Source organism: Octopus sinensis, linkage group LG1 (assembly GCF_006345805.1).
Source record: "Octopus sinensis linkage group LG1, ASM634580v1, whole genome shotgun sequence".
Lineage (NCBI taxonomy): Eukaryota > Metazoa > Mollusca > Cephalopoda > Octopoda > Octopodidae > Octopus > Octopus sinensis.
The window spans coordinates 93,577,390-93,590,246 of NC_042997.1; the positions used below are offsets into that span (position 1 = coordinate 93,577,390).

Below are 12,857 nucleotides of genomic sequence, written 5' to 3' on the forward strand. Positions count from 1 at the left end.
TTAGCATTCAGATTGCTCTATCAAATGTAACATTTACTTATATTCTTTTGAATTATCATACATTATCTTGTGGCTCCAAGATTTTGATGAACCTATTTTGTATTTTTAGAATGACATTGTGGGGTAGCTGTGAGATGTCGGATCTGGTTGACTTGGATCGGATATGGCTGGTTTAAATGCTAATGGGTTAATATAGCAGAGACTAAAGAGTCAGGACCCCCTTCAATCATGACTGACCATGGGATTGCACCTAGAAAGTTCCCCTCTTAGGCACAGGTCCGGGCAAGGTTGTTTATGGAAGACCAGCAGTCACCCATGTATTACCAGCCTCCCCTCTCCACGTCACCGACTTTATCCAAGGGAAAGGAAAAGGCTGATACAGCTTGGCACCTGTGACATCACATCTCATTTCTACAGCTGAGTGAAATAAAGTGTCTTGCTCAAGAACACAACACACAGCCCAGTCTGAAAATCAAACTCACTACCTCATGATTGTGAGCCCGATGTTCTAACCACTGATCAAAGTGCCTTCACATAAGGACTACATCATAATGAATGGCCCTCCTCTTCAGAGTCAGAAGATATTTCAGAACCCAAGAATTTAATCATTCTCTCTAAAACCTCTACTGATGCCCACAATAGACTATTGCACTCATATCTGGGATGGTGCTGCTGCAGACACAAATCATAGATTACATTCAGAAAAGAGCTACCAGACTGATCAGCATAAAACCACTCACCGACACACCGGCGTGCTCCCTCTCTCTTCTTTCTTTCTTTTCTACTGCTACTATAATTGCTTATGCCACTTGAAGCTGACTGAACTTATGCCACTTCCTCTAATGGCCTTGCTTATAGTTTTCCTGCAGTTGTTCAAGAACATTAATGTCATCTATCTCACTAGTCTAAAAGGGTCTGCAAAAGACATGATCATGGTTCCTTCTTCCAAGACCCTATGAATAAAAACAAATTTCTACTTCATTGTTAATCATCATCATCATTTAGTGTCTGTTTTCCATGCTGGCATGGATTAGACGGTTTGACTGGAACTGGTAAGCCGAAGAGCTGCACCAAGGTTCAGTCAGATTTGGCATGGTTTCTATGGCTGGATGCCCTTCCTAATGCCAACCACTCCAAGAATGTAATGGGTGTTTTTTACATGCCACCAGCTTGGGTGCTTTTATATGCCAACAGCACAGATGCCAGTTGCATAACACTGACATCAGCCACAACTATGATTTCACTTTGCTTTACGAGTCTTCTCAAGTACACATATCACTTATTACTTTCATGAAGACCAACTTTCGAAGGATGCTTTTTACATGCCACCAGCACAGGTGCCTGTTACATGACACCAGCATTGGCCACAACTATGGCTTCACTTGGTTTGACAGGTCTTCTCAAGCACAGCATATCTCCAAAGGTCTCAGTCATTTGTCATTGCTTCTGTGAGGCCCAGCGTTTGAAGATCATGCTTCACCACCTTGTCCCTTGTCTTCCTGGGTCTACTTCTTCCACAGGTTCCTTCCACAGTTAGAGATCAACACTTCTTTACACAGCTGCCCTCATTCATACGCATCACATGGCCATATTTATAAATATTTTCTAATAATGTAATTGGCAGTTGTATCTCCATCTCCTAGTTTTGACTATCCCTCAAAGGGCTACTAATCATACTGGATATACTGGATTTCTAACCCTTTATTAACATTACTAGTGAAAATGCATGGCTCAGTGGTTAGAGCATTGAGCTTACGATCGTGATGTTGTGAGCTCGAATCCCGGACCAGGCTGCATGTTGTGTTTTTGAGCAAGACACTTTATTTCACGTTGCTCCAATTCACTCAGCTGTAGAAATGAGTTGTAATGTCACAGGTGCCAAGCTGTATCAGCCTTTGCCTTTCCCTTGGATGACATCGGTGGCGTGGAGAGGGGAGGCCAGCATGCATGGGTGACTGCTGATCTTCCATAAATAACCTTGCCCGGACTTGTGCCTGGGAGGATAACTTTCTACGTGCAATCCCATGATCTGTGTCATGACTGAAGGGGGTCTCAGATTAACATTACTAAGTACACGGTCACTCCTTATATGTTGGGTAAATGTTAGGAATATACTTTTGCCGCTGTTGGTACTATCAGGTAATGTTACATTAGTAATCAGTTGATAATTAAAGTCTTCTTGTTATTGATAACATATATTTATTATACATATACAAGCGAAAAATTTGTTTAATTAAATATTTTAATTTTAGAAATGCTTAGTTTCATGACCAAAGGGGGTCTTTATTCTTAATAAACATCATGAAATTAGAATAAAGTTAAATAATAATTAAAGTATTTATGTAACTTAACCTGATATCGCTAACAGTGACAAAAGTATATTCAGTACAACTTTTGTCATATGACAGCAGGCAACATTCTAGTTTAATAATACTGAGTTTAATAAGCACAAGTTGAGATCATAGCTTTTTAGTGCAGTAATGACGTCATTCATCACTAACATCTCTTAATGTCTGTCTTCCCTGCTGTCATGGTTTGGGTGGTTTGACATGATCCAAGGACTGTATCTTGCATCAAAGTCTACTTTGGTGGGTTTTCTGTGGCTGGCGGTCCTGATATTAAAAAAAAAAAATTAGATAATAATAATAATAATAATATGGTTTCTGATCTTAACTGACTGTACATTGTTTTGTCTTCGTATTAAAGATGGGCTACAGCAAATATTCTGCTCAATACCACAGATTTGCTTGTCAGTTGCTTGACCTTAACCAGTTGAGTATGTCCCTTTGTGGCTAATGATATGTGCATCTCTGATCACCAGCAGAAGTAGTCGGGGAGCATCATACCCATGTGTTGAGAGGAATTCTTTGGAGTTTGGATAATTCACCCCTGGAAACATGGGTGCTTCATTCAACATTCATAAACGACTCTTATTCAGGGACCTTTTGAGCAAGATGGGCCACTCAACCTGAAGAAAATTCTAACTTGGGCCCCACCTGCAAGGTCATGCACTGTTTATCTCGATATGAGATCACTTTGTCACATACATATGGTTGTGATGCCTGATGTACCCTTATCAAACAAGTATTCATGATGGATATACTGGGCTTCGTATATTTAATCCCAGTGTCACTTTGATGGCATGCACTGCTCTCTTACTCAATAATAATGATGATGATAATGATTGATATATATATATATATATATATATATATATACACATGTATCTATACAGACAGACAGATTGATATATAGATATAGATGCATACACATATATAACATACACACACACACACATGAACCTATGCATGCACATGCAATAACATCTAAGCATTTATCATCTTGCAGAGTGAGGAGAATTACAGCAGTCATTCATGAAGTTTTCTCCCAAATTAACATTAGATAAAGACAACTGTGAGAATATTCATATCTCTGTATATTTCATTTTATCATTGTTGTATATGCAAAATCATCAGAAATTGTGAGTCATGACATTTGTAGCAACTTTGAGTGCTTCATTTGTGCTGTTCATGCTTAAGGATGTCATGTACAGTGAAAGTTGGTTTCCTTGATATCGCTGGTGATAATCAGTTTGTGCTGATAAAGGATACTAAGTTAGCATGTTTTCGTTGGAGGATGACTTTAAGATTTCTGTGTATGGAAATCATGTTTGTCTGCTGTGAAATGTTTTAGTTGCATATAGTTGAAAAGTGGAGGTAGTCATCATCATTGTAGGGATTGTGAGTTGTTAGTCATAGCAGCAAGTAGATTATTAATCTAATAGTAGGAAGTGTGTGGGTGACATAATTTAATCTCGTGTACACCAGAGTTTATAGACCATGAAAGACTTGTGATAGAAATGTTTGGTTAGACACTCCTTATCCATCGTTTGTAAAATAGTTAGAGTCTATAGTCAGGCTGTGGTTGAGACACTACAAGAACTGATCAGCTTGTTGAATTGGAGTAACCTTAGATGTTACACTGAATGCATTTCGCATATGGTGGTGAGATAGGTGCAGTAGAGAAAGTTTAACTCTTTAGTATTTGGATTTCTCTGTCAAATGCGATACGTATTTATTCATATTGTTTTGAATTAATCACACATCTTGTAGCTTCAAAATTTTGATGGTGTGTTTGTTTAGTTTTAGAATGACATTGCTGGGGAGGTGTGAAAGGCCAGATCTGGCCAGTTTGAACATAAAACACATAGAATATTTGGGTTGAATATGGCTGGTTTAAATGCTAAGAGAAGCTTTATATATACATTGTAGATTTGGAAGCAAAACAATCAATATGGTAGCATTAGAAATAGAAGTACAACATAGAAAGCTATCTTGGTTGGAGAGGTGGCTGATAGAATACTGCAAAGTTAGTAGACACGATCTATATAATACTAATAAATCTGATGTTAAGAATTGTACAATTGAACAGCCATAGCCCATAGAGACATTTTATTTTGTTTCTTTTTTTTATATACATTTTCATTTATTCTTTTACTTTTTATAATTACTTTTCTTTTCTGAAATATAAGTTTCCTTATTTTTTACAGAACATGAATCAATCAAAAATGGGCTCTGAATTTCCATCCATTCAACGAAACTGAAAAAAAGGACAAAAAGAAATAAATACTCAATGAAGTGATATTATCTGTGGGGTTCCACTATGGGTGGAATGAATAGTTGTTGTTTACCTCAAAAATTTGCTTTTAAAGATGGGAACACTCAAGTTCTTTCTCCAGTAGTAGGTATCATGGACGCAACTTCAGTGCGGCCTTCAACCTTTCCAGCCTGGGTGATGAAGGAGACAACAATCAAGGTCTAATAAATATTAATAATTCAACGGAAGAGGAGCTGATGACATTACCTGGAATTAACCGAAGTATAGCTCAGAATATTATCGAATATAGATGCAGAATTGGAGGGTTTAAAAAAATCGAAGATTTAGCACTTGTGTCTGGTGTAGGAGCAGCTAAACTTAGTGTTCTTCGCCAAGAGATATGTGTAAGTACAAAAAAAGGCAGTTCACATGACAGTTCTCCCTGTAGTAGTAGTCAAGATGTTAACTCCAATGAACATTGTATAAAAGATATTCGTCGCTCCAATAGCAGCAATCAGTTACACGTTAATGTAAATATAGCAAATGTGTTTCAATTGATGAAAATAAAGGGTGTTGATCAAACTGTAGCTGAAAATATTGTTTCTTATAGAGATAAAAAAGGACATTATAAAACAATTGAAGATCTTCTTAAAGTGAAAAGTATAAGTGCTGGATTATTAGGTGCAATACGACATAATCTCATACTGAGTGATACTGGTAGTAATACAGCCGTTGTTTCGACGACGACAAATAGGACTAGAAGTACGACACTAAGAGATAGCCATACAAATGATTATTTTTATAACTTAATTAACAAAGACTCTGATATGAGTTCACTAACAAAACCTGACGATTCACTTCATGAACTTATTCAGCTATTAGGTCCATTGGCTAAGAAGTCAGTTCGACCAAAAGTTCAATCTTTCCCATTCAGAAGAAACAACATATCAGCTTTACGAATTGCAACTTGGAATCTTGATGGATGTTCATTTGAAAAAATTTCCAATCCTGGAGTATGTGATGTAATTTGTATGACTGTACTTGAAAATGGGTAGGTAACATCTTGTTATTTTTCACAAATCTGCATGTACCGCTCATTCATCTATATTAGTCTGTATTTGGCAGAATAATTAAAAGAGTCATACAAAATGCCTTGTGCTATTTCTTGTTACTCTTTACATTCTGAGTTCAAATCCTGCTATTATCAATTTTGTCTTTCATCCCTTTGGGGCATCAGTATAATTAACTCTTCTCTCCCTTCCAGATTTCGAGCCTTGTACTTGTGTTAAAAATAATTATACACTTTATTTCTTGACTAATATCAAAACTTAAGCTATCCTTAATTGTAATGAACTAAATGATAAACTGCTTCATAAAGGTATTCGTGTATCTTTTATTAGTTTGGAGATCTAACAAGATCATTAATGAAAAAGACAACTGATAAGAAAAAGCTCGTTAAAAATGAATAAATATCATTGCATTTATTACAAAAGAAATTGTGTGTCAAAACTATTTGTTCTTTTAGAAACGTCATGTAACTACCTGAAGACCCTTTCTTCACCATCAGCCTATTAAGATTTTTTACATTAAAGACTTAAACTAATTGCTTTTTCTCAGGACCATTTCCTTGTAGAACTTCAAATACTAAACTTTAACACTAAATATTAACTGCAATAACCCCTGCTTGCTAAATACAGTTTTCAAGAGATTAGAATTAACCATTAAAAAATGTAATTAATCTAATTAACATATTCAGATTATATCTTTGTGGGTAAATTATTTTTATTATGAAAAATACAGTAGTGTAGATAGGTATACCAGGCTAAATAAATCTCTATTTGGTGTTTACATGAAAAAATAAGAGTTAAGTTAGTGTTAATATATTTTATGCAGAGAGCATCAAAAGTTAAATGGAAATAAATTATGCCGTGAGAAAGAAAGAAAGCAAAAACAATAAATATTAATAATTGGCATAAGGTGATGAGCTGACAAAATCATTAGCATGCCGGGCAAAATGCTTAGCAGTATTTCATCCATCTTAAGATTCTGAGTTCATCCCCAACAGCATTCGAACTCAGAATGTAAAGTCAGAAGAAATGCTGTTAAGCATTTTTTCAAGCACAGTAACGATTCTGCCAATGGTCACCTTATGTCACTTCAAATATTAAAATGCATATAAGTGCATTTAAAATATTAAAATGCATATAAGCACAGAAGTGTCTGTGTGGTAAGTAGCTTACTTACCGACTACATGTTCTGGGTTCAGTCCCACTGCGTGACACCTTGGGCATGTGTCTTCTACTATAGCCTCGGTCAACCAAAGCCTTATGAGTGGATTTGGTAGACAGAAACTGAACAAAGCCCGTCTTATATATATGTGTGTCTGTGTTTGTCCCCCCAACATCGCTTGACAACCGATGCTGGTGTGTTTACGTCCCTGTAACTTAGCTGTTCGGCAAAAGAGACCAATAGAATAAGAATTAGGTTTACAAAGAATAAGTCCTGGGGTCGATTTGCTCGACTAAATGTGGTGCTCCAGCATGGCTGCAGTTAAATGACTGAAACAAGTAAAAGAGTATAACATAAAGATAAAAAACCTTAAACACAAAAACTTAACCTAGCATTGTTTCTTCTTTTGCTCAATAACTTTTGTGCAAAGGCTACTGAGACACAGTTGTAACACAGGATAAAAAAATGATCATTGTTAATTAAATAAAAAAAACCAGTTGCTGTTCATAAACTAGGTATCTATTATACAGCAAAGTAAATGAAAGAGAGTAGAATTTAGTAACTTTACTGAAAATGAAATGATGCAAAAGTTGTCTCATACCATTCTTAAAAACTATAAAGTTGTGATCCATCATCTGATTTTCTAAATAAGTTCAACTGTTATTCTTGGTTTAGTTTTACATACCATTTTATCATCTTCTTCCCTTAAATTTGCAGTGATATCCACATTTTAATTATTCCACTGCAGGTTATTTTCCGTTTCATCTAATTCATTACTAATCCCAGTCTTTAAAAAGCTCTTATATAACTGTATGTTTATGTATAGCATTCCAAGATACTTTAACTAAGGTGGCAACAGTAGCAAGACCAGGCATTTTTTTGCTAACTTCTATTTTTTTTCCACTTCATGAGATGACATCCTCGATACTGTTGCAGATTTGAAACCAAATCATTGGACAGTTGTGCACATACCACACTGAGATCACTATCGTCTCATGTGATTGACCATTTAACTGACCACTCAGCATCAAGCCATCACATGATTTCACTTTCTAAAACCTTCTTATGAGTTTTATAAAAGGTATATTTTTTGGCAGTAACTTTAGAAAGTCAAGATAGTTGCTTTAACAACTTTTCACTTTTTACATTCTCTCACCATCATTATCATCATCATTGTTTAATGTCTGCTTTCCATGGTTGGATGGTGTAACTGAAGGCTGGACAAGTCTCCAATCTGATCTGGCAAAGTTTCTACGGCTGGATGCCCTTCCTAACACCAACCACTCCGAGAGTGTAGTTAGTGCTTTTACATGCCACCGGCATGAGGGTCAGTCAGGCGGTACTGGCATTGGCCACACTCAAATGGTGTTTTTTTATGTGCCACTTGCACAGGAGCCACTCTGGCAGCACTGGCAATGACCACACTCAAATGGTGCTTCTTTTTTTTTTCTTTTGTTTTATGTGCCACCGGCACAGGAGCCAGTCTGCTGCCTTGGTAACGATCACACTCAAGTGGTGCTTTTAACATTCCACTGGCACAGGTGCCACTCAGGTGGTACTGTCATTGGCCATGACAGCAATTTCACTTGCCTCAACAGGTCTTCGCAAGCATAGTTTATTGTCCAATGATTGAAGGGTACTCTTAAATGGGCTGGTTATACAGCACTGACATAGGCCACGGTTATGGTCTCACTTGGCTTGCCAGGTCTTCTCACGCACAGCATATCTCCAAAGGTCACAGTCATTTGTCATTGCCTCGGTGAGGCCCAATGTTCAAAGGTCGTACTTCACCGCCTCATCCCAGGTCTTCCTGGGTCTACATCTTCCACAGGTTCCCTCAACTGCTAGGGTGTGACACTTTTTCACACAGCTGTCCTCATCCATTCACAACACATGACCATACCTGCACAGTCGTCTCTCTTGCACACCACATCTGATACTTCTTAAGTTCAACTTTTCTCTCAGGGCGCTCACACTCTGTCGTGTATGCACACTGACATTACACATCCAACGGAGCATACTGGCTTCATTCCTTGCAAGCTTACGCATGCCCATGTTTCACTGCCATGTAGCATAGCTGTTTGCACACATGCATCATACAGTCTACCTTTTACTCTGAGTGAGAGGCCTTTTGTCACCAGCAGAGGTAAGAACTCTCTGAACTTTTCCCAGGCTATCCTTACTCTAGCAGCTACACTTTCAGAGCATCCACTCCCACTACTGACTTGGTCACTTAGGTAATGGAAGCTATCAACTACTTCTAGTTTTTCCCCCTGGAATGTGACAGAAGCTGTTTTCTGCATGTTTTCAGTGTTTATTGCTCCTAAGCATTTGCCACACACAAAAACTATCTTCCCAGCTAGTCCCACATCTGCATTGCAGGTTTCATTAAAAGTGTTCTAAGTCCACATTTTCTCAGTTCAATTGGCAGTGAACAATGAGCAATGTTTCCAGAAAGAAATTTTGCACTGTTTGAAATTATCTTTTTATCTCTTTGAATAATCATGGGATTTAGTTTGTTTCCTTCAGTTAAACAGCAGAAAACTGCAGTAATTTATCTTCAAGTCAAGGAGGAATGCAGTTGTTATGACTCTTTTACAGTTTCTCCAAGACTGATGGGAGGGAGTGAGGAAGTTACCCTCAAATTGGAGACCTGGCTTGCAACAGTGGGATTCACTAAAGGCACTGAAGGTGCCAGGTGATGTTGCCCAAACCAAACAACCAAGTGTGTCTACCCACCCCACCTCCAAGTACATCATGACAGGATTTGAACTCAGAATACAAAGAGCTAAAACAAATACTACAAGGCGCCTACTTTGATGTTCTTAATATTCCATCAATCTACCACTCTTGATTGCCTCATTCATATTTCCAATTTGACTTTCAAAGTCAAACTGCTTTGTTCATTTTATTATAAAGCTATGGAACCAAATGATATTATCATCCAAATCAGATGAACTTCTGTAAAATTTTTCTGATGTAGTGCTAAAGAATGCTTTCTGAAGAACTTCTGGAACCACCTATTTAAAAAATAAAAGGTTGATTAACATCCATATTTCTTTTCTTGTGACAGCATACACAATGTCATCACAATATATCTTTAATTTTTCATTGTCTTATACCTGTTCAGTTAATTCTTTTTCTAGTTCTAAACAATGAACCTGTTTTCTTCTTAACTTTTTTAATACCAACCTGTCCACAACTGACTTTAGTTCTATGATATAAAATCTCTGTTCTAAAGTGATCTAAGTTAAAGTCTTTCATCAACATTTTCTCTTAATTTATGTTCCAAATACCAGGTTAATAATAAAAAAGTTATTTTACAAACATTTTTCATTGTTTTCAGAATTAATTGAAACAAGTACATTACATTTCAAGAGACATGTAGTAACAAAAGGGTTAAAGATTGTTTTTTGCTTAACTTCTGCAGTTGATCTTTGGGCTTTCTCCTCATAGCCTAATTTCTCATCATCGTCATCGTTTAACATCCGCCTTCCATGCTAGCATGGGTTGGACGATTTGAGTGAGGACTGGCGAACCAGATGGCTGCATCAGGCTCCAATCTTGATCTGGCAGAGTTTCTACAGCCGGATGCCCTTCTTAATGCCATCCATATTTTTATTATAATGGCATATATTGATGAGTTTTTTTTTTCTTTTTACTAATAGCATGTGTATCACATTTTAAAAACTTTAAATTAAATAATCACTTTAAAATAAAGAATGTATAACCACACACCCAGTGTCTAACTGAATTGAAAATTGTCACTGAATATATTTACTTCACATATGACATTTCATGGTCACTTTTAATGAAGTATATCCATCAGTGTCAGGGCTACTGCCTCCAGTCTCTTAGTTTTTCAAAGGTCGGTTTTTGTATTTATTTTTCTATTATATTCAGAATAGTGATACACCAGCACCCTTGCTCACAATTTTCATCCCCATTTTTAAAATTAAATTTCTTGCAAAATAATTCTACATGCATTTGTTCACATAATTGTTGGGAATAAGTACAAGGCCACCGGAAATGTCACTACAGAATGACTGGCATCCTATCTAGAAAGAGGTTGAGCTTTCATCTATTTAGCATTAAACATCCTGAATGGAGCTCCAGTCATTAAAAATTTGTTGGGGATTAACAAATAAATTTATACTTTTTTGGTATTTATTTTAAAACAAATTTCATTTTTAGATTTCTTTTAGTTTTCTGTTTATTACTTCTTTAATTTCTTTTGTAATGTTGCTCTGTGTATGTTTCTTTGCTTATCTATATATATAAAACTGTAGTTGTGTGAGTGTCTGTCCCCTTCGATTTAGATTCCTAACTACTCCCACATTTTGCGGTGCAGTTTAACCAAATTTGGGTATCTTATAGTCGTGATTCATATCGAGCCCGTCTGGGTATTAGCGCGTGTCTACGATGAGTCTACGATTTTAAAAATAATTTAACATCATTTTTTATTCCATTTTAATGCATATTTTTTCGTGTGTCGATGGCGGCGGAGTTGGCGTCCACGCTCACACCTGCACCTGTGTTGCTTCTCCCCCTTCTTCCCTCCCTCGTGAAGCTGTGGGGAAGGGAGTGTAAGGAAATCAACGTCGTAATGTGTTGTCAAGGAGACCAGCGTTCTTTTAGAACAACGACTTCATGGCTTGAAGTCGCCAAAACAGAAATCGCTAAAAAAGCTGAAACAGATCCACAAAAATGACAATTACCGCCACACAGGGCAGGTTTCCTGTGCAAACAATTTGCACAACCGAATGTTTTAGTTGTTGCACAAATCTTTATATATAAAAGTAAGGTTGTGTGTCTGTCTCCTACGATTTAGATTCCTAACTACTCCCACATTTTGCGGTGCAGTGTAACCAAAACCGGGTATCTTATAGTCGTGATTCATATCGAGCCCTTCTGGGTATTAGCGCGCGTCTACGATAAGTCTACGATTTAAAAAAATTTACCATCATTTTTTATTCCATTTTAATGCATTTTTCGCTATTATATAAGGGAAGTAACTCTCTAAAAATGTCTACGATGAGTCAACGATTAAAAAAAAAAATTACCATCATTTTTTATTCCATTTTAATGCATTTTTCGCTATTATATAAGGGAAGTAACTCTCTAAAAATGTCTACGATGAGTCAACGATTTAAAAAAAAAATTACCATCATTTTTTATTCCATTTTTAATGCATTTTTTGCTATTTTTGGCTATAACTCGCTAAAAATGCTTATATAGTTATTTCCCTTACAAACCCGAGTAACGCCAGGCGATACTGCTAGTTATAAATAAAGAATGAAACCAAGCCACACTATCTATCTTATATAGCTCTTTATAAAATTTACTTCTAGTACTGGCAACACCAAGCAGGTTTTGGATTCACCTACAAAAACATTTGTAACATCTATTTTTTCTTCTTTAACCACCCCACTTTTTTTTTACAGTTATATCTTGTAAGATAAAAAACAATATTTTTCTGCAGGAATATGAAGACATTGCAAGTGTGTGGTACATCTGTTGCAGTCAGTGAATCTAATTCATTTAATGAAATTTAATATTATTTTAATATCTAATTTGTAAATCTGCTAAGGTTGACTTTGCCTTTTATCCTTTCAGGGTTGATAAAATAAGTTGAGCACTGGAGTTGATGTAATTGACTTAGTCCCTCCCCCGAAATTTGTAACCTTGTGCCAAAATTTGAAACTTATATTCAATTTGTAATGTTAGAAATCGATATTTCATTTGTAAAATTAAGTTGCATGTTTCTGCTGAAGAGATAAGTTTATTGCGTACTTCTATTTTTAGAGTTTTATTTTTTAAAAAACTTTTTTAATTCGAAGGTCAGAAGAGTAACTGGATAAAAAAAAAGCCAAATACTGAAATTTTGCTTAAGAGTTCAATTTCAGATTTATCTCTTCCACACCGCTCTCCCCTCCTCCACCTGCCCCTCTCTTTCTAGGAAGAGAAATGTTTTTGGGTATAACTCGCCATATAATTTATGTGAAAAGAACAGTTTTGTGAAACTTTTTCTC

The 12,857-nt window shown here is 36.3% G+C and overlaps 1 protein-coding gene across 1 annotated transcript in view; it reads left to right on the forward strand.

Moving 5' to 3' along the window:
* The first annotated feature begins 4,552 nt into the window (after positions 1-4,552).
* The window catches only part of LOC115217855 (endonuclease/exonuclease/phosphatase family domain-containing protein 1-like), a 32,115-nt gene continuing 23,810 nt past the window's right edge, over positions 4,553-12,857 (forward strand). The window contains 2 exon segments of the mRNA XM_029787598.2: positions 4,553-4,735; positions 4,738-5,647. Of these exon segments, the coding sequence (XP_029643458.2) occupies positions 4,663-4,735; positions 4,738-5,647 (983 nt within the window). The 5' untranslated portion in view covers positions 4,553-4,662.